At 45.8% G+C, this 24,998-nt stretch overlaps 1 protein-coding gene across 1 annotated transcript in view; it reads left to right on the top strand.

The window, feature by feature from the left end:
- Positions 1 to 2,783: 2,783 nt before the first annotated feature.
- LOC147113790 (dedicator of cytokinesis protein 2-like) overlaps positions 2,784 to 24,998 on the top strand; it is a 611,919-nt gene continuing 589,704 nt past the window's right edge. The window contains exon 1 of the mRNA XM_085996164.1: positions 2,784 to 2,915. Within this exon, the coding sequence (XP_085852290.1) occupies positions 2,873 to 2,915 (43 nt within the window). The 5' untranslated portion in view covers positions 2,784 to 2,872. The remainder of the gene's footprint in view (positions 2,916 to 24,998) is intronic.

Consider the following 24,998-nt stretch of genomic DNA (forward strand, 5'->3'; position numbering starts at 1 on the left):
AGTGCATCTTTAAAAGTCATTTCCTACCAACTGCACCACTAGCCTCACACACTGCTCAATGCACAACCCCCAATCACTCACCTACTGACAATCTGCACCAATGACGAGGCACATCTCCCATTCCTAGCATCACCTCACCCCCTTGGAGGAGACGGTACAGGTTATTCTTGGCAGGGGCATGGCTGAGCCCTTGGCCAGCGGCGGGGCTGAAAGGATACAAGATGCTGGTTATCCTCCTTCTGACATGTACCACTTGCTTTCCCGCCCTCCTGTCAGCACAACGCTACCCTTGTGCCTTCCTCACTTCACACACCCAAGAAATGCAGCCTGCCCAGCCAGTGGGTGACCAGGAAGAGGGAGAGGAGAGTGAAGAAGAGCAAGAACAGAAGAAGATTGATTTGACACTCTCAGCCACCAGCTCCTCGAGGTCATCCAGCAAGGACAATTGCAGTGTCCCCCACTGAAAGTCAGCAGCCTTCCACCAGCCATGCTGTAGCTTCTGGGGTAGCACTGCGTGACATCACTAGGATAGGCAAAGGCACACACAAGACAGCCACTAGGGGAATGCATACAGGTGATGAGTTGATTCCTTGGTGTCACATTGGATGGATAGACCTATATAGGTGGATTGGAATGTTTGCTTTGTGGTGTCTTTTATTTCAGCATTGTGGCCAAGAGGACGCTGTGATGGTCAGTAACAGAGGGAAGGTGAGGTGTGGGACTAATGTTGAAAGGGGAATTGGGGTTGTGGTCACTGGGACAGTAGGCAGATGATTCCATCCTGGATATCCCGGCTACAAAGGGGCTGTCTGGGTTGTATTTTTCCATCTGATTGCTCCTCTTCAGCTTCCTTCTCTTCAGCACAGTTGAAGCCTACGCTAGGAACGGCTGCCCAGAGGATCATTAAGCAGCTGATTGCCACTTAAATTGCCTGCTAGCGCTCATTAAAAAGGCTGCGTGGCATTTTGGTGGCTAGCGCTTCAACTAACGCCCTCTCCTAACAGTGACCAGCTGATTGGGAATAAACAAGTTGTTGCAGAGGATTTCAAGCGCTACTTAAAGGTATATTACCTTTTACTGTTCAGTTGCTGCTGGAGGTTTGAAGAGGACTTCTGAAACACATCGGGAGACTTTCTGGGACACTGTGTCAAGACTTCACCAACACTCGAACAACATTTATTCTGGAAATTCCCTGAGGACTTCACCTAAAAAGAGTAAGTGCTGTGCTACTCTACCTTATTGGACACCTTATAGGAATCACCAGGAGAATGGGAGTGCTTGGCCAAGGGCATCTTGCTAGGGGTCCCCTTGGTCTGGATGTGGAATGGGAGGAGGACTTGAGGCCAGGCAGAGCAGTACCAGCTGCTGCAGGAGAGAAGGACAGGAGGGCGAGGTGGACTCCTTCCCCCCCCCTTGCATGTACAGGACATCCCTCCTCCTCTGCACCTCCTCCACCAGGACCTTCAGTGCTGCACTCGAGAACCTGTGCGCCCTCTCACTTGGTCCCTGAGCCACTCTGAAACCTGCCACCATGTGTCAGCCAGCGCACTCCACACCTTCTGTGGAATTGTGTGAGTGGAGCCCACATATACTGCTCCACGAGAATTGTGCCTAATCAGCGCTTGAGTGCTAAACCTGCAAGTGTATCTGTTTTAGCTCCTCCAGGAAACTTCAAATTATGGTAATCAGCAATTAGGACCAAAATTGTGTGCTAAAACCAGACTTTCAAATAGGACCCATTTTGTGCCTGCTTTCACCCTTTCATCAAAATAGCCCCCTTTAAATGAAAAACAGCATATCTGACAGTACTGTACTCCCTTAGTACTGCGCTGAAGTGTCAGACTAGATTTTTGCGTCTCTGAAGTGGAGCTTGAACCCACAAACTTTTGACTCTGAGGTGAGAGTGCTTCCACTGAGCCAAGGTTAACAGCTAAATAAATTGTAGTCAATAGCCACAACCATAAACAGAGAGATTAGGCACATAGCTGTGAGAGCATTAGGTATGATCAGACAGAGGCTAGATTAGATATGATGTGGAGAGAGAAAGACAAAATCTATCAGAGTTAGTGGGCACAATTAACCATTCAGCCTCAACGTCTGATGTTGAGAACACAGGAAGCCTTTGGCTTGCCTAGGTTTGTTACCAATGTGGTTAAATTTGCTTACTGCCTGGAAGAGCATGCAGGCACAACCAAAGGCACCTTCCTACCACCTGTGCTCATACCTGAAGAGTATCCACTAGCATGTGATTAGCTGAAGATGTCCATGTAGCCTGTGTCCATACCTCAAGCTGGCTGGGGAGATTCTACTTCCAACCGCTTGCACCTAGGCATGAATGAGGAGGTCCCTTTCTTGTTGGGCTGCTACCCCAGCCTTTCTCAATAATTCTGGAGGAGGTAGGAAGGTTCCCTTTAGCTGCACGCACCAACCAGGTTTGTAACAGCAGACTACATCGAAGGTTAACAATTGAAGCACTTGTATCAACAGGACTGAGCAATAGAAGGAGCAATGCACTTCCACTTTGAGAGTGTGCCAGTCTTATCATAGAAAATCATTTTTTAAGGGCTGTGCTATATTAAAATATACCGGTGAAGGTCAACAGTTCACAATGTATAGCGGCTAATGGTAAGGGCTACTTTTTTGTCTTCCACCTTTGCTTTTATGAAATGCCTCAATCAGGCCCCATTTACATCATCCCCACAGCACCGTTAGTTGCACCTTACCGCCTTTGTGGTTGAGACGTCAGCACTGGCTCGTAGAGAAGTTTCCGGATACACTGAAGTGAAAGCACTTCAGGCGTAGCTGTGCAAGACCTCAACTCTGCTGGCCATCAGCAGCCTCGAGAGCGACGGTCTACAGAGTTAATTGAGCCATGCCTTCTTGGAGCAGAACGGCCAGGGAGAGATATGGAGTGGGTAAGGGACACCAGCTTTCATTCTTTTATAACTTATGTACCGTAAAAAGAGGTTAAAAACTGTCCCAATCTGCTGCAGCTCTGTGAGTCTCAACAGGATGTGGGTAGCCTGTTTCATAAACTGGTGCTGCTCAAAGAAGCTAAAAGAAACATTGGTGCAAGATGGTACAAATCCAAAGTAAAATTCAACAAACGCAATAAAAAGGAAGTTCCTTTGTTTTTCTGCGCAATCGTTGTTACGGTTCACAGTTAACTGACTTGGAGACAAACTTTCATGTCTGCCGTCAATTTCACCTGGCTCGTCAGCCTAATGTTTTTTGCTGAGACTTCCTTTCTGAACACTTAGCAAGACGGGCACCTTAAAACAGGCACCCGTATGCACTTTAGATAGATACGGATACGCGATAGAGGAAGTGAGACGTGGGTCTGATTGATGGCGGCTGTTTCCACAATGTTGCTGAGGAACTTGTTCGCCACACAAGAGCAGCGTGCAAATCCAGATTTACCTTCCCCTAACACCTGCGCCAAACCGAACGCTCATATCATGGATTTCAAATATAATGTTACAACCTTGTGCATTGCACGAGAGTTACTTGGAAATCTGTTATATCGTCTGTGATAGTGATACTGTGTTAAAAAATATATAAATCCACACACATATATATATAGTGTTAATCTCTTATCCCAGATACTCTTCTGATTTGTCGTCACTTAAGGAAATATGGTAGATGTGTCAACGTGTAGTTTTTGTTGTGGTTAGCCATTCCATTGTTGAAAATTTAAAAGAAATTCTCCTTTTAATTGTATGCCCTTGGCAAGTGTCCTTTAAATCTTCTCTGCAACTACCTTAAATACTGTTGCAAATTAACAAAATGGGAAGTGAGTGCAGGCTGAACTTTAGAATCATTCCAGGATGAAAAATGTAGGCCTCATTCTTTCATAATTCAAAGAACAAATCCCCCTTTAGAAGACATTGTGTGGGTGCCATAATGTTAAGGCTGCGGCTATGGCACTGCCCTGAGGCGCTCACGGCCTACCGGATGTTGGTGGCTAGGCCTAGTAGCCCAGATCTGCCATCCTCTTTGGCTCCCGGAGTCACACCTATTTGAGGTCCCCGTTATCTGATACAACCACACCCAGTGGTCTTACAGTGTGGGAGGGGTTGCCCAAATATTCAAGAATATATCTAAAAGGTGGTTGTGTTTACCCCTGCTGCACCATACTGAGTCATCTCCTTAAATACTGATACAGTTTCTACACAGGGCGGTTGTCTTACCTCCTCAGTGGTAATACCCTCGAACTCTCTGATCAATTAAAGGATTTCTACATAGCTCTGCTGATGTGTAGTATGGGGCCGTGTAGACCAGAAGGACCCTAAGTCTGGGATGAATCAGATGATCTCAGTGGGAGCAGTATTATAGGAGCTACTATTGGCCTCAATAAGCCTGGGCTAGGGTGGGGGCTAGGGTGGTATAAGTAGCCTGGATTCCCACTCTTGATTGCTAGCTGGGAAACCTTATTGGAAAATGCCCTTGTGTGAGCGCCAGGCCGGGCCAGACGTGGGCTCATCTTTGATGAACCCACCCTCACAGTAAAATACATGCATTGACATACATAAAAGTAACAACACAGAAACAGGCCATTCGACCCAATCAGTCCTTTGTTGGTGTTTACCCGCCATGCAAGTAAATAGTTCTAATCACCATTAGACACCCTGTTGCCATTTCCCTTCAACCCTTCTCTTTCATACACTATTCTAAACAACTCTAATAAGCTGTCAGCCGTGGCTCAGTGGTAGCACTCTCGGCTCTGAGTCCGAAGGTTGTGGGTTCAGGTTCCACTCCAGAGACTTGAGCTCAAACATCTAGGCTGACACTCCAGTGCAGTGCTGAGGGAGTGCTGCACTGTTGATGGTGCCATCTTTCCGATAAGATGCTAAAGCGAGGCACCAGCTGCCCTCTCAGCTGGATGTGAAAGATCCCATGGCTCCTAGTCGAAGAAAAGCAGGGGAGTTCTTCCCAGTATCCTGGTCAATATTGATCCCTCAACCAAAAAAGAATCTGGTCATTTTCTCATTGCTGTGTGTGGGAACATGCCGTGTGCCATTGTGTTTCTTACATTACAACAGACTACGCTTCAAAAGTATTTATTAGCTCTAAGTGTTTTGAGACATCGTGAGGTCATAAAAGGCGCTATATAAATGTAAGTCGGTCTTTTTTTCTTTCTTTCTTCAAGGCACACCAGGAACTTTAATGTCACATATGCTTCTTTTTCGTTGTTTGATTAGATTCTGTGCTCATCAAAATGACGAATGTTGGCCTTGCGGAGTGTCGGGAATAAAAACTGGGATAAGAAAAATCTTATCCCTCTCTTCCTAATCATGTACTAGTTGCTTCCTGCATTAATCCTCCTTGTTTGGATGACTTTGAGGGTGTCCCCCCAGCAAATATCTCTTTCCTCACAGCAAAATCATGCTTGAGGCCCCTTTTGTTATAAACTGAGTTCAATCATTTCTCCTCTACTGCCCTACTTTAAGATTTCATCCATGTGTCAATTCTAGTCCATTCTCGTCAGTCTTCCAATTCCAGTCCCCTGTACACCCATCTCCCACCATCTTTGCCTTACTTTTTGAAACTTTCCATCAAATCTCTCCATTCTGTTATTTCCCTACCCATCATTCATAGCCCCCGCAACACCTATCATTTTGGCTATGCATGCAGTCATCTCTTCTAACTTTTCCTTTTACTGCTCAGTGTCTGTTTCCCCTTCTAAGAAGCACATTGGGATGTTTTCAGTTTCAATGTCAGCCTTGGCTCATTGGTAGTGCTCTTGCCTCTGATTCATGAAGATGAATCAAGCTCCACTCGAGAGACTTGAGCACATAACCGAGGCTAACATTTCAGTACAGTCCTGAGGGATTGCTGCATTGTCTTTCAGATGCATTGTTAAACCAAAGCCCCTGTCCACCTCTCCAGTAGATGTAAAAGATACTATGGTACTATTTGAAGAGCAGGGGAGTACTCCCAATGTTCATCCTCCACTCAACACTCAAAACAGATTACTGGTCAATTATCTCATTGGGACCTTGCTGTGCACAAATTGGCTGCTGTATTTCCCTCCATTACAACAGTGACTATACTTTGAATGTACTTCACTGGCTGTGAAGTACTTTGGGATGTTGTGAAAGGCTTTATATAAATGCAAGTTCTTTCTTTCAAAGATGTTACGCAAATGCATACCATGACTGCTTCAAACATATCATGTGATTTGCTGCCATGGAATTTATAGTTTAACCTTTTGCAAATGCTTTGGGCCTTTGCATTGTATTGCAACAACATTTCTTTGTAAATGACAAATGCAGAACCCAGATATGAGATAGAAGAATAAAGCCAGCACAGGACCATAAGGTCTAGGTAGGAGTTCTGCAATGGAAGCTCTACACAGCGTTTGTGAAGTGCACCAAGAATCATTTTATCTGTATGTTAACAGGAATGGGCAAGAAGGAAAGGCAATTGTCGGGTGACTTCTTCACAGTCAACTGCAAACGGGCTACAAAATGATCAATGTTTACTGTACCACTGTAATTTAGATTAAGAGTCACTTGGACATCCTCACACATGAGCTAGAATGAGAAGCAGATGCTGCAGATATATTTACAGTTGATGGCAAGGGGGTTTTCAGGGGGGGTGATTCATCTTCTTAGGCAGTCCCTCTGAACCGAAGATGACTTGCTTCCACACTAAAAATGAGTTCTCAGGTGACTGATGAGTCCAATGCAGGACCTACAGTCTCTGTCACAGGTGGGGCAGATGGTGGTTGAAGGGGCAGGTGGGTGGGGTGCTTGGGTTGACATGCGCTCCTTGCGCTGCTTGTGCTTGGCTTCCGCTTGCTCCCGGCGAAGAGACTCGAGGTATTCGGTGCCTTCCCGAATGCTTCTTCTCCACTTTGTGCGGTCTTGGGCCAGGGATTCCCAGGTGTCGGTGATGTTGCACTTTTTCAAGGAGGCTTTGAGGATGACCTTGAAGATTACAGCTGGGTTGATTCTTCCTAATTGGACCTAGAAATAAGAGCAAGAGAGATTGAGAGAAAGAGACGGGGTGAGAGGGGGATGTAGTGGGAGGGGCGAGGGAGAGAGAGAGAGAAAGGAGGAAAGGGGATATAGAGAGAGAGACATGTGAAGAACAGTTCTGGAGTTGGACTAAAAACCTGCTGGGGGAGAGCCGGTGGTGGTGATGGTTATTGTATTTGCATGAGGCTGAATGTGTTATGTTGGGAAGAAAAGTTTCTGAAGGTAAATGGGCCAGGATAGAGAGGCATCTGGAAATGAAAATTACTACTGTCGAAGAATGTAAATTGGAGAAGCTCCTTTGGGTCAGTCAACCAGTGGGGATTATCAGACAGCTTAGGAGGATAATATGTCAAGGTAGAAGGGAAAACGGTTTGTGATCTTCAAGTAGGGCAGGAGGAGACAGGTAAACTATTGACCCTAGGTTAGAAAAAATGGAGTTTCATACATGATCAGTACTGAGCCAGGAAAGAGACATTTTCAGGAGTCATCCCAATAAGGAAGATGGGTGCCGAAATGATCAGTATGAGTTTAGAAATAGGAGCATCAGACACCTCTTTTTCCAATTTTCTTCACTCCTCTCTCAAAGGGATACATCTTCACAGGTGCCCGTCACTCTCTGATACACCTCCCAGGTGATTAATCTGTATGCAAGAGCCGAGATAATGATTATTGGCAAACTTGTCAATCATGGGGGTAGTGGCTCCCAGTTGAATTGAATCCAGTCCTTCTCTGATATCCATGCACACATACTTTTCAGTGAGGGATACTAGGTAATGACCGGGAATAGGAACCCTGGCTGATTTTACCCCTTTTGTAGTTGAGGGTAGCTGAGCCCAATTGTAGTCTCCCCAATCACTCCATGACTGAGATCAACAATCAAATCTAGAACCTTCATAGAGTTACATAGCTATGTAGAGTCTATATAGAGAAACAGGCCATTCGGCCCAAATGGTTTATGTTGTCATTTATTCTCCACGCAAGCCTCCTCCCATCCTTCTTCATCTAACCCTATCAGTCAGCTGTAAGTGTTTGTCTTGAATAGGTGCTAATTACTGTGAGCAGTGAGCAGGGATCTGAGACAGCACTTGTAACTTGGGATAACAACAGAAAATGCTGGAAACACTCAGGCAGCATCCGTGGAGAGAGAAACTGAGTTAACGTTTCAGGTCTGTGACCCTTCGTCAGAACTGGAAAAATTTAGAGATGTAACAGGTTTTAAGCAGGTGCAGAGGCAGGGAAATGGGGGCTGGTTGGTGGGAGGAAGGAATAAAAGGGACGGTCCGTGCTAGGATGGAAAGCAGGAGAGATTAAACATTGCAAATGGGAATGGCAGAATAATCAACAGCTGCCGCCTGAAAAAATAGGGGCAGGGGTTATAGCCTGAAATTGTTGAACTCAATGTTGAGTCCAGAAGGCTGTAAAGTGCCTAATCGAAAGATGAGGTGCTGTTCCTCGAGCTTATATTGAGCTTCATTGGAACAGTGTAAGAGGCCAAGGACAGAGAGGTCCGCTCCACTCCCACTCTAATCATGGGGGACTTTAATCTTCAAATAGACTGGGCAAATCAAATTGGCAAAGGTAGTCAGGAGAACAAGTTCATGGAATGCATTCGAGACAGTTTCCTAGAACAATACATCATGGAACCAACCAGGGAACAGGCTATTTTAGATCTTGTATTGTGTAATAGGATAAGGTTAATTAGTAATCTCATAGTAAAGGCTCCTTTGGGGAAGAGTGATCATAAAAGGATAAAATTCCACATTGAGTTTGAGAGTGAAATACTTCAGTTGGAAATAAGAGTCTTAAACTTAAATAAAGCCAATTACATAGGCATGAGGAGCAAGTCAGCTAAGGTAGATTGGGAAATTAGATTAAAAGGTATGACGGTAGATAAGCAGTGGCAAACATTTAAAGAAATATTCCCAAATTTTCAATGAATATACATTCCATTGAGAAGTAAAAACTCCACGGGAAAGTGATCCATCTGTGGCAAACTAAAGAAGTTAAGGATAGTATTAGATTAAAAGAGGATGCTTACAATGTTGTGAAGAATAGTAGTAAGCCGGAGGATTGGGAGAGCTTTAGGAACCAGCAAAGGATGACCAAAACAATTGATAAAAAGGGAGAAAATAGAATATGAGAGTAAACTAGCAAGAAATATAAAAACAGATTGTAAGAGCTTTTACAAGTATGTAAAAAGGAAGAGAGTAGCAAAAGTAAGCATTGGTCCCTTAAAGGCTGAGACAGGTGAAATTATAATGGGAATAAGGAAATGGCAGAGACTTCAAACAAATATTTTGTATCTGTCTTCACAAAAATAATGGGGAACCAAGAAGTTAATAAGAGTGAGAAACTTAAAGTAATTAATATCAGTAGAGACAAAGTACTTAAGAAACTAATGGGACTAAAAGCCGACAAATCCCTGGACCTGATGGCCTACATCCAAGGGTTCTAATAGAGGTGGCTGCAGAGAAAGTGGATGCATTGGTTGTGATCTTCCAAAATCCCCTAGATTCTAGAACAGTTCCAGCGGATTGAAAGGTAGCAAATGTAACCCCACTTTTCAAGAAAGGAGGGATAGAGAAAACAGGGAACTACAGGCCAGTTAGCCTGATATGAGTTGTCGGGAAAATGCTGGAATCCATTATCAAGGAAGTGGTAATGGGGCACTTAGAAAATCATAATATAATTAGGCAGAGTCAACATGGTTTTATGAAAGAGAAATCGTGTTTAACAAATTTATTAGAATTTTTTGAGGATGTAACTAACAGGGTAGATAAAGGGGAACCAGTGGATATAGTATATTTGGATTTCAATAAAGTGCCACATAGCAAGATAAGGACTCATGTGGTTGTGGGTAATATATTAGCATGGATAGAGGATTGCTTAACGGACAGAAAACAGAGAGTAGGGATAAATGGGTCATTTTCCGGTTGGCAGCCTGTAACTAGTGGGGTGCCTCAAGGATTAATGCTTGGGCCTCAGCTATTTACAATCTATATTAATGACTTAGATGAAGTGGCCGAGTGCAATGTATCCAAGTTTGCTGACGATACAAAGCTAGGTAAGCTGTGAGGAGGACACAAAGAGCCTGCAAAGGGATATACAGGAAACTCTTTTTTATCCGGCACCGATGGGACCGGCACGGTGCCGGTTTATCAAAAAGTCCGGATTACAGAGAGGATTACTTACCAACCTTCGAGAGCCCCGTACACGGCCACAGGTGCAGGAGCCCCAGTTACACGACACTTGTGCAGGAGTCCCGATTACACGGCCACAGATCCAGGAGTCCCTGTTGCACGCCCACAGGTGCAGGAACCCCGGTTACACGGCCACAGATCCAGGAACCCCGGTTACATGGCTACTAATACATAGTAAAACTTACCTGAACCTAAGCCTGAATTTTGCTGGTTAAGAGAGGTTTCCAGATATTTAGGTGCCTGTTAAAAGAGAGTTTCCTGTAGACAGGTTAAGTGAGTGGGCAATAAGATAGCAGATGGAGTATAATGTAGGGAAATGTGAGGTTATTCACTTTGGTAGGAAGAATAGAAAAACAGAATATTTTTTAAATGGTGAGAAACTATTAAATGTTGTTGTTCAGAAAGATTTAGGTGTCCTTGTACAGGAAACACAGAAATTTAGCCTACAGGTACAGCAAGCAATTAGGAAGGCAAATGATATGTTGGTCTTTATTGCAAGGGGTTGGAGTACAAGAGTAGGGAAGTCTTGCTACAATTGTACAGGGCTTTGGTGAGACCACACCTGGAGTACTGTAAACAGTTTTGGTCTCCTTATTTGAGAAAGGACATACATGCTTTAAAGGCAGTGCAACAAAGATTCACTAGGTTGATCCCCGGGATGAGTGATTGAGTAGATTGGGCCTATACTCTCTGGAGTTTAGAAGATTGAGAGGTGATCTCATTGAAACATATAAGATGAGTGAGAGTGACTGCACTTGACATCAGGCAGTATTTGACCGAGTCTGGCATCAAGGAGCCCTAGTAAAACTGAAGTCAATGGTAATCAGGGGGAAAACGCCCCACTGGCTGGAGTCATACCTAGCACAAAGGAAGATGGTTGTGGTGGTTGAAGGTCAGCCATCTCAGCCCCAGGACATCGCTGCAGGAGTTCCTCAGAGCAGTGTCCTAGGCCAAATCATCATCAGCTGCTTCATCAATGACCTTCCCTCCAACATTAGGTCAGAAACGGGGATGTTCGCTGATGACTGCACAGTGTTCAGCGCCATTCGTAACTCCACAGATAATGAAGCAGTCCATGCCCGCATGCTACAAGACCTGGACGACATTCAGGCTTGGGCTGATAAATGGCAGGTAACATTCGCACCACAGAAGTGCCAAGCAATGACTATCTCCAACAAATGAGAGTCTAACCACCTCCCTTTGACATTCAACGGCATTACCATCGCCGAATCCCCCACTATCAACATCCTTGGGGTCACCATTAACCAGAAACTTAACTGGACCAGCCACATAAATACTGTGGCAACAAGAGCAGGTCAGAGGCCAGGTATTCTGCGGCAATTGTCTCACCTCCTGACTCCCCAAAGCCTTTCCACCATCTACAAGACACAAGTAAGGAGTGTGATGGAATATTTTCCACTTGCCTGGATGAGTGCAGCTGCAACAATACTCAAGAAGCTCGACACCATCCAGGACAAAGCAGCCCGCTTGATTGGCACCCCATCCACCATCTTAAACGTTCACTCCCTCCACCACCAGCGTACCGTGGCTGCAGTGTATACCATCTACAAGATGCACTGCAGCAACTTGCCAAGGCTTCTTCGGCAGCACCTCCCAAACCTGTGACCTCTTCCACCTAGAAGGACAAGGGCAGCAGGCGCATGGGAACACCACCACCTCCAAGTTCCCCTCCAAGTCACACACCATCCTGACTTAGAAGTATATCGTCATTCCTTCATCGTCGCTGGGTCAAAATCCTGGAACTCCCTCCCTAACAGCACTGTGGGAGTACCATCACCACCCGGACTGCAGCGGTTCAAGAAGGCAGCTCACCAACACCTTCTCAAGGGAAACTAGAGCTGGGCAATAAATGCTGGCATTGCCAGCAATGCCCTGATCCCATCAACGAATATAAAAAAAGTTAAATAAAAAAATTCTGAGGGGGATTGACAGGGTAGATGCTGATTAGTTGTTTCCCTGGGCCGGAGAGTCTAGAACTAGGGGTCATAGTCTCAGGATAAGGGCTCGGCCATTTAAGACTGAGATGAGGAGGAATTTCTTCACTCAGAGGGTTGTGAATCTTTGGATTTCTCTACCCCAAAGGGCTGTGGAAGCTGAGTCATTGAGTTTTTTCAAGGCTGAGACAGGTAGGTTTTTGGACTCATGGGAAATCAAGGGATATGGGGATATGGCAGGAAAGTGTTGAGGTCGAAGATCAGCCATGATCTTATTGAATGGTGGAGCAGGCTCGAAGGGCCAAATGGCCTACCCCTGCTCCTATTTCTTACGTTTTTAAGTTCTTATATCCTTCTATTCCTTTCTCCCTCATGTGCTTTTCTAGCTTCCCCTTAAATGTAACTATACTATTCACCTCAACTACTCCCTGTGGTAGAAAGTTCACATTCTAACCACTCTTTGGGGAAAGACTTTTCTCCTGAATTCCCTATTTGATTTATTAGTGACAATCTTCTATTTATGACCTCTAGTTTTGGACTCCTCCACAAGTGGAAACATGGTTTGTATGGTTCCAAAACTATACAATAGTATGTTATAAACATTTATACATCACTGGTTGGATCACAGCTGGAGTATTATGTTCAATTCTAAGCACCACACTATAGTAAGGATGTTAAGGCCTTGAACAGGGTGCAGAGAAGATTTACCAGGGATGAGGGACTTCAGTTATGTGAAGAGACTAGAGAAGTTCTAAGAAGTTGAGCAGAGAAGTTTAAGGAGCAATTTGATGGAGATGTTCAAAATTATGAGGGGCTTTGATAGAGTAGATAGGGAGAAACTGTTTCCACTGGCAGGAGGGTCGATAACCAGACATTTGGTAATTTGCAAAAGAACGTGGGGGAAGATGAGGAGAAATTTTTTACGCAGCGAGTTCTCATGATCTGGAAAGCTCTTCCTGAAAGGGTGGTGGAAGCAGAGTCAATGTTAACTTTCAAAATTGAATATAAACTTGAAAAATTTGCAGGGCTATGGGGAAAGAACAGGGGAGTAGGACTAATTGGTAGTTCTTTCAAAAAGTCAGTATAGGCATGATTGGCTGAATAGCCTCCTTCTGTGCTGTAAGATTCAATGATTCGATAATAGTTGCTAGTTCAGGAAAACAGACTGGGAAGATACCTTTGTGTAAAGCACCTGTCAACTGTGAGGAGTCATTAATGTCAGGACAGAGAAGGGGACGGTGCTGATGCCTTTTGGCACAGACATGTGTCTCAAGAGAGCTGATCAAAGCTAGGCTAATTAAAGACATAACAGTGGGAGTAGATCCAGTGAATCAGGACAGATAGAAACATGGCTGTCAAGGATAATTAATGCTGAGCCAGGAAGAGAGGCAGCTCTGAGGGGCAATCGATGCTTTAAAGTCTCAAGAGGGAATGATTAGAGGCTTGAAGCCAACAATGATCATCCCAGGCTGTGAGTGACAGTGAAATGTCACTTTAAAGTTGCCTAGAAGGCATTAGGGCTTAAAAAAGCACTCCCAGGAAAATCAAAGAAAAATTGCGGTAATTATAGATCATCGCATTACATAGATTTCATCTGTTTTTTATGTTCCTTTAGTTTCCCGTGCACTGTGCAGACTACCCCCATTCCCAACCCAAGTAGGACCTCAGTTACAGTTTAGCTCCTTTTCCTCAACAGCTTTTCATTACATAAATAGCTTGAGGATGCGATAGCCTAGTGGCTATGTTATTTGACTTGTAATGCTAAGGCCTGGACTAATATTGCAGATAGATCATGAGTTCAAATCCCCCCATAGCACTTTGAAAATCTAAATCCACTTTTTAAAACATCCAGAAATAAAAAGCTGGTATCAGTAAAAGTGACCATGAAGTTTCCGGATTGTCATGCAAATGAGGGATAAATTATGAGGACCGGTTACATAAACTTAGCTTGTATTCCATTGAGTATAGAAGATTGAAGGGTGATCTGTTTGAGGTGATTAAAATGTTAAAAGGATTTTATAGAGTAGATACAGAGGAATTATTTTCTCTGGTGGGAGAATCTAGAACAAGAGGGCGTGATCTTAAAATTAGAGCTAGGCCATTCCAGAGTAAAATCAGAAAGCACTTTTTCACACAAAGGGTAGTAGAAATCTGGAACTTTCTCCCCCAAAAGGCTGTGGATGCCAGGACTTGAGCTTTCAAAACTGAGATTGATATATTTTTGTTAGGTAAAGGTATCAAGGGATATGGAGCAAAGATGGGTAAATGGAGTTGAGGTGCAGATCAGTCATGATCTAATTGAATGGCGGAGCAGGCTTGAGGGGCTGAATAGCCTACTCCCTATGTTCCTAAAACTAACTGGTTCACTAATGCTCTTTGGAGAAGAAAACCTACTATCCTTACCCAGTCTGGTCTATGTGTGACTCCAGTCCAACAGCAATCAGGTTGACTCTTAACTGCCCTCAGTTGTATCGCCACTTTCTTAGGGCAATTATTGATGGACAATACATGCCAGCCTTGCCAGCAACACCCACATCCCCAGAATGCATTAAAATCAGCTTGTCAACAGATTCCATAAGCAGGCCGAGTCTGTTATGAACCAAAATTGTTATCTTTATTCGTTGTTGTACTTGAGGTAGCATAGCTCAGCTCTAACAATTGATTTGGTTCTCCTTTATTTTCCTGCTAGAGAATATGTCAGAAACCCCCCTACATCTCCTTTGACTTTGAAAGGTGAAAAATATTACACTGCAAGGCCAATTTATCGAGACTAACCTACAAGTGAAATTTTAGGGCTGATTTTTCGAACCTTTGCTCCCAGCCTTTTTCTCAGGGTGGGCGAGGGGAGGGCGGGGGAAGGGGGAGAGCGGAGCTGGGTCTACAATAAGGACAGGCTTGTTGCAGTCATTCTAAAGCGGTGGGAGGTGGCCATTCCTTGTCTCCAACAAGAATGTGTGCTGGGTGCTCAAGAGGATGGCCATAAAAATGTGGTGCTGTGGTGTGCCCCCAAACCACTGTAGGACCAGATGGGTCTACAGGGATTCTGGGGGGCTGTCTGAAGACTTTCAGGTGAGCCTTTTTCAGCTGTTTAAACCCCTTCCCTCCCCAGCCTTGAGGGTGTCCAGGTTTAATAGGGACCTTTTGCCTACCGATCTCCATCAGCAGCCAAAAGGCCCTGATGTCCAAGGCCTGGCTTCAGGGGCCTACAACTGAACCATACTTTACTGCCCCTTCCATAAGTTCCTAGCAAGGGAAGGGCTTATGCCAACGGTGCCTCCAAGCCATGTAAAGGGCCCAGGGTAGGAAACTCCAGTGCTCTTGGGCCTAGCTGGTGAAGAGGAGAGGGAGCGGGCACGAATATCTGTCCTTATATATATGTAGAAGCAAAAAGCACCAACAAGGACCTATACAGCACAATCACACATGCACTACACACATACTGGGCTAACCGTGTGAAAATAAAGAGACTAGAGTGCTTCCAGTGTCACTTAAAATCTTAGCAAGTCATAGAGGGTGAATCTCTATGAGTGGAGGGGTGGTCTCCCAGTCATCTGCCATTTCAGCGGAAATGCCACAGAAACCCTGAACAGTTATGGTGTGCGAACTGGAGAACCCTCACAGAAATTTACCCCACCCCCTGCCATAGTCTCCGGTGGTACAGACAGGAGATCTGTTTACACCATCCCAGTGTGGCAGCACAATAAATAGAAGGGTCCCTCTGGATTATAAGAACATTTCTCCTTTGGAGTGCAAGCAAATTCCTTGAAGACTGCATCACCCAAGGACTTTATTGCATTAAACATCAAGGCAACAATGGTGCCTGATCCCGTGACAAGGTTACCAATCTAACAATCGCAGTTTAAAATAGATCTCCAATTGTTTAGCCTCAATGGGGACAAAAGGGCGTACGGATCCAATAGTTAATTCAGCAGAACATGCCCCCTCCCGAGCATTATTCACGCGCTAGCCGTTTACCACAACTTTAACACGATATATGTACACGAGATATAAATATCTCACAGGATGGCCGTCCCCTTTTGTCATGAGCTGCTTGCTGGCTTTTGGTAGCATGATAAAACCCGCTGCAGCTGGGCTGAACAATCTCAATTGATTACTGATGGATTATTGGTTAAATCACTGGTTAGGCCTCAGCTGGAGTATTGTGTTCAATTCCGGGCGCCACACGAAAGGAAGGATGTCAAGGTTTGGTTCGGATGCAGTGGAGATTTACTAGAATGATTCCAGGGATATGGATCGGTAACCAGAGGGCACAGATTTAAAATAATTTGCAAAAGAACTTTCAAAGGGGAATTGGAGGGTTATGGGCAAAAAGCGGGGAAGTGGGACTAATTGGAGAGCTCTTTTAAAGATATGATGGGCCGAATGGCCTCTTTCTGTGCTGTAAGATTCTATGATTGCATATATGTACTGTCCAGTGTGGTATTGAGACACATGCACCAGTCTGTATTAGGGCAGCAGGAAATATGGTACAATGGCTTCTGAAATATAGATGGCATCCACCATGTCCAGTGATTCCTGCTGGCAAGTGCACATTCTGAATATCAGTTTTTTAAAATTCATTCCTGGGATGTGGGCGTCGCTGGCAAGGCCAGCATTTATTGCCCATTCCTAGTTACCCTTGAGAAGGTGGTGGTGAGCCGCCTTCTTGAACCGCTGCATTCCATGTGGTGAAGGTACTCCCACAGTGCTGTTAGGGAGGGAGTTCCAGGATTTTGACCCAGCGATAATGAAGGAATGGTGATATATTTCCAAATCAGGATGGTGTGTAACTTGGAGGGGAACTTGCAGTTGATGGTGTTCCCATGTGCCAGCTGCCCTTGTCCTCCTAGATGCCAAAGGTCGTGGGTTTGGGAATTGCTGCTGAAGAAGCCTTGGCGAGTTGCTGCAGTGCATCTTGTAGATGGTACACACTGCAGCAACGGTACGCCGGTGGTGGGGGGAGTGAATGTTGAAGGTGGTGGATGGGGTGCCAATCAAGCAGGCTGCTTTGTCCTGGATGGTGTCGAGCTTCTTGAGAATGGAAGTTTACCTGTGTTGAATTTTCAACTTGTTTGTATTGTCAGAAACAAGAAGGAAGGGATTAATACCCAAGGCCACACAGGGAAGTTCCTAAAGAAAGCTATCAACTCAGAAGCCAGACAGATTGCTTGCAATATGCTTCATGACTTATTTGAATGACTGGAGCCATCATTTACAATCTGGATCTTCCTTGTCATTGTCAAAGATTGGCTGTCCATTCGATATTGATAGGTAAAATGTAGTAGCGAAGGTTTTTTGTAAGGAGGAGGGGTGTTTGGATATGAAAATGCTGGACCAAATGTTCGGAAGTTGTCCACCCACCTGATATTTTTTTCCATCGGTGTAGGACTTGCGGGATTACCCCTCACCCCGTCCAACAGGTTATCGAGTTCGGACTTGAGACTAATGAGAAATTACACCAGGCACACGGGTTCTGCCTTTAACCTTTTATTGTTCCTAAGACAGATTCAAAACCCCAACCACTACTCGAGCAGTTCACCAATAATGTTACAAGAAATCATCCATACAACCACCCGCCGATGATCAGTTAATTGTATGTCCTCGTAGGCGAGATGACTGGCTAGGCCCCTCCTTCCGACTGCAGCCTGATCCCCGTAGGTGAGATGACTGGCCAAACCACCTTCTTCCGACTGCAGTGCCGATATTTTTAGCCACTGTGTTTTATACAGTTTTCCTTGTCTTTTTCAGCGAATCAATCATTCAGAGATGGTGAGATGTTCCTTTAATGTTCAACCTAAGTTGTTTGAGCTGTCAAACTTTCACACTCGCACAGTCTGTGTGGCTATCCATTAGTTGCCTTTATCAAATCCCGAAATTGTTTATTCACTCATAAAAGTTTACAAAAGTGGCAGAAAACCACTTGGTCATATTTCATGTGTTACGTAGCATCCTGTATTTCAGAACTCTCAAGGCTTGACTCCTCCCCTTTAGCCATCAAAAGTTGCTCTACAATCTTGTAGCCTGTTTTGTTGTAGACACGAAGTCTGTAAATCTAAGGGGGTTTGTTTATCTCTGTTGTCTATGACTACCCACTGCAGTCACAACCATTTGTTCTGTCAGTATCTGCTTATCCGAAACACAGCCCTTGAAATATCTCCATCACAAAACAGCTTCCAAATCCAACAGTTCCTTTTGAAAGCACATTTGCTCCCAAATGTTTGCTACCTTTTAGTAAAGCACATCAAAGCACATTCCATGTCCACTTATCAGTGAACGACAGTCTGTTACAATTTTATTTCTCTTCGAGAAACCTTTTGGCCTGGCAAAGCATTTTAATATATACCAAAATTAAAAATTAAGGGTCTGTGTATACCTACAATCGGTGAATGGAAAAGTAAATTGGGCGAGGTGTATAATGGTGTCCAATCTGCTGGAGCCCATTTCTTGCCAGCCCCGAAAGTGACCCATAAGCTTTGCGTTGGTACCAAGTGGTTTCTGCTTTGCTCTGGCACAATACTTGTGTCGCATAAATCGGATGTTAAGACTTGAACTGGTTCTTTAGCCTCCTCCTGGAAGTTTCACTTCACTTCATTTCGGTATCATGCTGGCCTTAATTTACATATTGATGCAGTATCAGTGTGAAGCTAATTATGCCCTGGTTTTAGATAGAGTCATAGGGCTCGATTTTAACTCAGCCGTCAGGCGGGCTTTGAGGCGTGTGGGGGGTTAAAATCGCAAAACCTGGGGTCGGGACCCCCCCCGCCTGGTTCCCGACACCTAGCCATTTTAACCCAGGCGTGTCTGATGGTCCCGAATCAGTCCCGCCTGCAACAGACGGGACTGGTCTTTAGGGCCCTTAAACAGCACTAATTGGCCTTTATAATCCCATTTTAACAGGCCCTTGCCTGTTTAACACATTTCCCACGTAAAACACGCCTGGTGGGGATCACGCCTGTGAAACCTGGCATGAGCACTATTGGCTTGCTGACTATCAGCTGCAGGTCAACCATTAAAGAGGAAATTTGATCAGCCATCATTTGCAGGTGGCAGGACTTTGTTGTTTCAGGCCTGGGGCAACTTTTACCAGGCTTAACCACACCTGTGGAAGGTTGGAGCCTCACACACTTCTCCAGTGTGACCTCCTGTGAAACCCCTCTCGCCAGCCTCACTCAGCGCTTCCTCAACTGAGGCATCTACCAGAAGCATGGGAGGCCTTTTTTCCCTTCCCTTCTTGGCATTAGAGGACCTCCAGCCCCATTCGCCACAACTGCAGAAGTTGCCATCAGAATTTTTATGCAAAACAAACAACTGATGTCATTTTTACAGAATACACAACATTTCACCCAAGTGACAACCCTTGTGACTATTTGTGCTTTATTTTCCTCTTATGCGTGCTCCTACGTAGTGGTTCCCCTGTGGCTTCAGCAGATGTGGAGGCCCCTTGCTCACTTTCCTGCTGCTTCTGTCTTGACACCTTTGGCGGGCGTCCTCTGGGATGGCGAGCCTGTGAGGGCTCATCAGCAGTCTGCTGCTCCTGCGGCTGTGCAGGAGTTGAGACGTCTATCTCAGTTGGGTGTGGACTCCGGCGGGGCTCTGACTGAGGGCTCTGCAGTGGCATGGAAGTGTGAGCGCTTGGAGAGGAGCCCCCACTTCCTTGAGTTCTGCCACCAACCTCCCTCTCGTGGGTCAGGTCCCCCTCAGTGCCTGCAGAAGGACTTCCATGAAGGACTGGTTTCTCTGTTCAATAGATGCCCATCGCTCCTCAAGAGATGTCATTCTATTCTGAACACTCACCATGTTTTCCACACCCTGGCGACTAACCTCCTCCATGGCCGTAGCCCTCCTCTCCTCTACTGTAGCCAGCCTTACCACGGAGGCAGCAATCATTTCCACGTAGGTAGCCATCATTTTCGTGTTGATCCGTTCATGTGCCAATGACTCCACAAAGGCTCTGCTCATGTTCGCTATGGACTCCTCCATTCGCTCAACACTCACAGCAACCCTGGAGACAAAACCTGCCAGAGACTCCTGCATCTGTGCATGGAGTTCCATCACCTCTGATCTTACGGATGGACCCAGAGGCAGAGGGTCAACATGCAGCTGAGCCGAGCTGGCAGAGTCCTGCGCCCTCTGACGAGGACTCTCCACTGCTGTCCCTGTCTCCACAATCTGCTGATGCTTACTTGTGAGCTGTGATACACCAGGTTACAACTCTACTCTATGTCCCGAAGGTCCCACCGAGGTGTGAGTGTCTGCACTGGTGCTGGGCGTGCTTATTTCTGCTGATGCTGCGTTCTCAGATGTTGCAAATTCCTCTGAGGAGTCAGGCATCTCAGGCTCTTCCTCCTGCACACTGGGGACGGGGGCTCTCGATGGTCCTGTGTGGGTGTCAAGGAAAAAGCTAGAGATGTGATGCCAAGGTTACATGCACATTGCATTTTGCAGATGATCATAAGTCCATATGATGTAGCTTCAGAATCATTATCAGCGACTCATGCAATGCCAATGAGAGAGATGGAAAACTATTCTGTCACCAGCTTGCGGGGATGCACCTGTCTCTCCTTCCCCAACTTCCGCATCTATGTCAGCCCCGACAATCTCCAGGATGTCTTCCTCCCAGGGGGTGAGCTGGGCTAACGAGGGCGGCCCTCCTCCTGTCCTGGCTCGCTCTCTCCTGTTGTGAGCTCTCTTTTCCTGCAATGAGGGAGACAAGTGGAGGTTGAGTGAGAACGAAGGAGTGAGTGCAGAGATTGCATAGCATAGATAGAAACATTGAAACATAGAAACATAGAAGATAGGAGCAGGAGTAGGCCATTCGGCTGCTCGAGCCTGCTCCACCATTCAATGCGATCATGGCTGATCATCCAAGTTCAGTACCCGGTCCCTGCTTTCTCCCCATATCCCTTGATCCCTTTAGCCTTAAGAAATATACCCAACTCCTTCTTGAATATATTTAATGAATTGGCCTCTACTGCCTTCTGTGGTAGAGAATTCCACAGGTTCACCACTCTCTGGGTGAATAAATTCCTCCTCATTTATATCCTAAAAGGCCTATCCCTTATCCTTAGACTGTGACCCCTGGTTCTGGATTTCCTGACCATCGGGAACATCCTCCCTGCATCTAGTCTGTCCAGTCCTGACAGAATGTTATAAGTTTCAATGAGATCCCTTCTCATTCTTCTAAACTCCAGCGAGTACAAGCCCAATCGACCCAATCTCTCCTCATACGTCATTCCTGCCATCCCAGGTATCAGCCTGGTGAATCTTCGCTGAACTCCTTCCATGGCAAGAATATCCTTCCTCAGATAAGGCGACCAAAACTGCACACAATACTCAAGATGTGGTCTCACCAAGGCCCTGTACAACTGCAGCAAGACATCCTTGTTCCTGTACTCAAACCCTCTCGCTATGAAGGCCAACATACCATTTGCCTTGTTAACCGCCTGCTGCACCTGCATACTTACCTTCAGCGACTGGTGCACAAGGACACCCAGGTCTCGTTGCACTTCCCCTTCTCCCAATCTATTGCCATTCAGATAATAATCTGCCTTCCTGTTTTTGACACCAAAGTGGATAACCTCACATTTATCCACATTATATTGCATCTGCCATGCATCTGCCCAATCACTCAACCTGTCCAAATCATACTGGAGTTTCTCGGCATCCTCCTCACAGCACACACGCCCACCCAGCTATGTGTCATCTGCAAATTTGGAGATATTACATCTAGTTCCCTTGTCTAGATCATTAATATATATTGTGAATAGCTGGGGTCCAAGGACCGATCCCTGCAGTACCCCACTAGTCACTGCCTGCCACTCGGAAAAAGACCCGTTTATTCCAACTCTTTGCTTTCTATCTGCCAACCAGTTCTCTATCCAAGTCAATATCTTGCCCCCAATCCCATGTGCCTTAACCTTACATGCTAATCTCTTATGCGGGACCTTATCGAAAGCCTTCTGAAAGTCCAAATACACCACATCCACTGGTTCTCCCTTATCTATTTTACTAGTTATATCCTCAAAAAATTCCAGTAGATTAGTCAAGCACGATTTACCTTTTGTAAATCCATGTTGACTTTGTCCGATCCTCTCACTGTTTTCCAAGTGCTCTGCTATTACATCTTTTATAATGGACTCTAGCATTTTCCCCACTACTGATGTCAGGCTTACCGGTCTGTAATTCCCCCTTTTCTCTCGACCACCTTTTTAAATAGTGGGGTAACATTAGCTACCCTCCAATCCATGGGTACTGTTTCAGATTCTATCGAATGTTGGAAGATGATCAGCAATGCATTTACTATTTCTAGGGCCACTTCCTTAAGTACCCTAGGATGTAGATTATCAGGCCCTGGGGATTTATCGGCCTTCAATCCCATCAATTTCCCTAACACCATTTCCCTACAAATACTGATTTCTTTCAGTTCCTCCCTTTCATCAGACCCTATGTTCCCTGACATTTCTGGGAGGTTATTTGTGTCCTCCTTTGTGAAGACAGAACCAAAATATGTATTTAGTTGATCGGCCATTTCTTTGTTCCCCATTATAAATTCCCCTGATTCTGACTGCAAGGGACCTACACTTGACTTCACCAATCTTTTTCTCTTCACATATCTATAAAAGCTTTTACAGTCAGTTTTTATGTTCCCTGAAAGCTTACTCTCATATTCTATTTTCCCCCTCTTAATTAATCCCTTTGTCCTCCTTTGTTGAATCCTAAACTGCTCCCAATCCTCTGGATTACTGCTTTTTCTGGCCAATTTATATGTCCTCTCCTTCGATCTTATGCTATCCCTAATTTCCCTCATTAGCCACGGTTGAGTCACCTTTTTGTTTTATTTTTATGCCAAAATGGGATGAACAAATTCTGTAGTTCATCCATGCGGTCTTTGAATGTTTGCCATTGCCTATCCACCATTAACCCTTTGAGTGACATTCCCCAATCAATCCTACCCAATTCGCTCCTCAGACCATCTTAGTTTCCTTTATTTAAATTCAGGACCCTAGTCTCTGAGTCAACTATTTCATTCTCCATCTTAATGAAGAATTCGTTCACATTATGATCACTCCGACCCAAGGGGCCTCGTACAACAAGATTGCTAATTAATGCTTTCTCGTTACTTAATACCCAGTCTAAGATGGCCTGATCTCTGGTTGGTTCTTCGACATATTGGTCCAGGAAACCATCTTGTAAACACTCCAGGAATTCCTCCTCCACAGTATTGTTACTAATTTGGTTAGCCCAATCTATATGTAGATTAAAGTCACCCATGATGACTGCTGTGCCCTTTTTGCACGCTTCTCCCTTTTAATGCCATCCCCAACCTCCGCATTACTGTTTGGAGGTCTATATACCACTCCCACTAACGTTTTCTGCCCCTTGGCATTTCTCAGTTCTACCCATACAGATTCCATATCATCAGAGCTAATATCCTTCCTTACAATTGTGTTAATCCCTTCTTTAACCAGTAATGCTACCCCACCTCCCTTTCCTTTTTGCCTATCTTTCCTGAATACTGAATACCCCTGGATGTTGAGTTCCCAGCCTTCGCCACCCTGGAGCCATGTTTCCGTAATCCCAATCAAATCATATTCATTTACCTCTATTTGCGCAGCTAATCCATCCACCTTATTATGAATGCTCCTCGCATTAAGACACAAAGGCCTAGAAATTGGGTTGGGGCTCCAAAGTGGCGCCAAAGTCGCCTGAGCGCAGGGTTTAGCGCAGCGTTCGAGGCTTTAGCGATCATCAGATATTCAGTTTCATTGCCCCTAGAGGGAGACGGGGCGAGGCTCGAGGCGCTCCGCGTCCCTCTTAGGGCGCTGAAACTGAATATCGCAGCGCAACGTGCCGCAGCGCCACAGGCTGCGGCACGGCATGCTGCGGTACTGCAGGCCTTCTTCCCATTGTTAAGGGGGAGGGGCCTGCAACAGCGCGATCCCCGCTCGCGAATGCCGGCAAACGAGCCCGGCACCAAGGAGAAGTGCCGGGCTCTCGGGAATGAGCCCGCAATGCCGCGGGGAGGGCGGTCAGGAGGCCGGGGACGGAGGTGCTGGCAGGCGGCCGCCGAAAAAGGCGGTCGCCCCGCACCGCCACCTTAACTTGCACCGCTGCCGGCACAGCAAGGCCCCGTGAACCGGGCGCGGGTAGCGAACGGCGCAACTGCGACGTTCACTACCAAATATCGCGAACGGGGTGCTAATGGGGCGCTGCGCACACCGATGACATCATCGGTGGTGGCGCAGCGCAACAGGCTAACACCACTATTATCGCCCCAACTCAATAGCGTGGGTGGCGCAGCCAGTGGCGCTACAGCCACTGACTGCCTCTTTAGGCGCTAACAGGTGGCGCTACTCACCCAATTTCTCCCCAAAGCCTTCAGATACTTAGAAGGAGACAAAGATGGAGTGAGGTTTCAAGACCAAGGACCCTCCCTGTGTGTTGTCAGTTGTGTTCAAAGCATCAGAGTGAGAGGGAGTGTGAGGGCTGCATGGTGGAATAGTTGTGTGATTGTGAGCATAGAGAGAGAGGGAATGGGTAAGGGTGCGTGGATGTCAGTGTCTAGTGGGATGTGGAGGAAGAGATTGCTAAAGCTGAGTGCTGGTGAGGAAAGGCAATGGGGATCAGATTGAGGGTGATGGAAACTTCATACAGTACTTACTTTTCCAGTGCGATGAAGGTCATGGAATCTTTTCCTGCACTGCATCCAGGTGCGCCGTGTGAGCCCCAAGGAGTTGACTTCACCAGCCACCTGTAGCCACACAGCCTTGGTCTGACTGGGAGGCCTCTTCCTCCCTGAAGAAGGGAACATGACCTCCCTGTGGGCCCTAGCACCTTCCAGCAACGCCTGGCGTAAAGCC

The sequence above is a fragment of the Somniosus microcephalus genome, chromosome 8 (genome assembly GCF_052327205.1).
Source record: "Somniosus microcephalus isolate GS21.2 chromosome 8, FLI_Smic_1.0, whole genome shotgun sequence".
NCBI classification, from domain to species: Eukaryota; Metazoa; Chordata; class Chondrichthyes; order Squaliformes; family Somniosidae; genus Somniosus; species Somniosus microcephalus.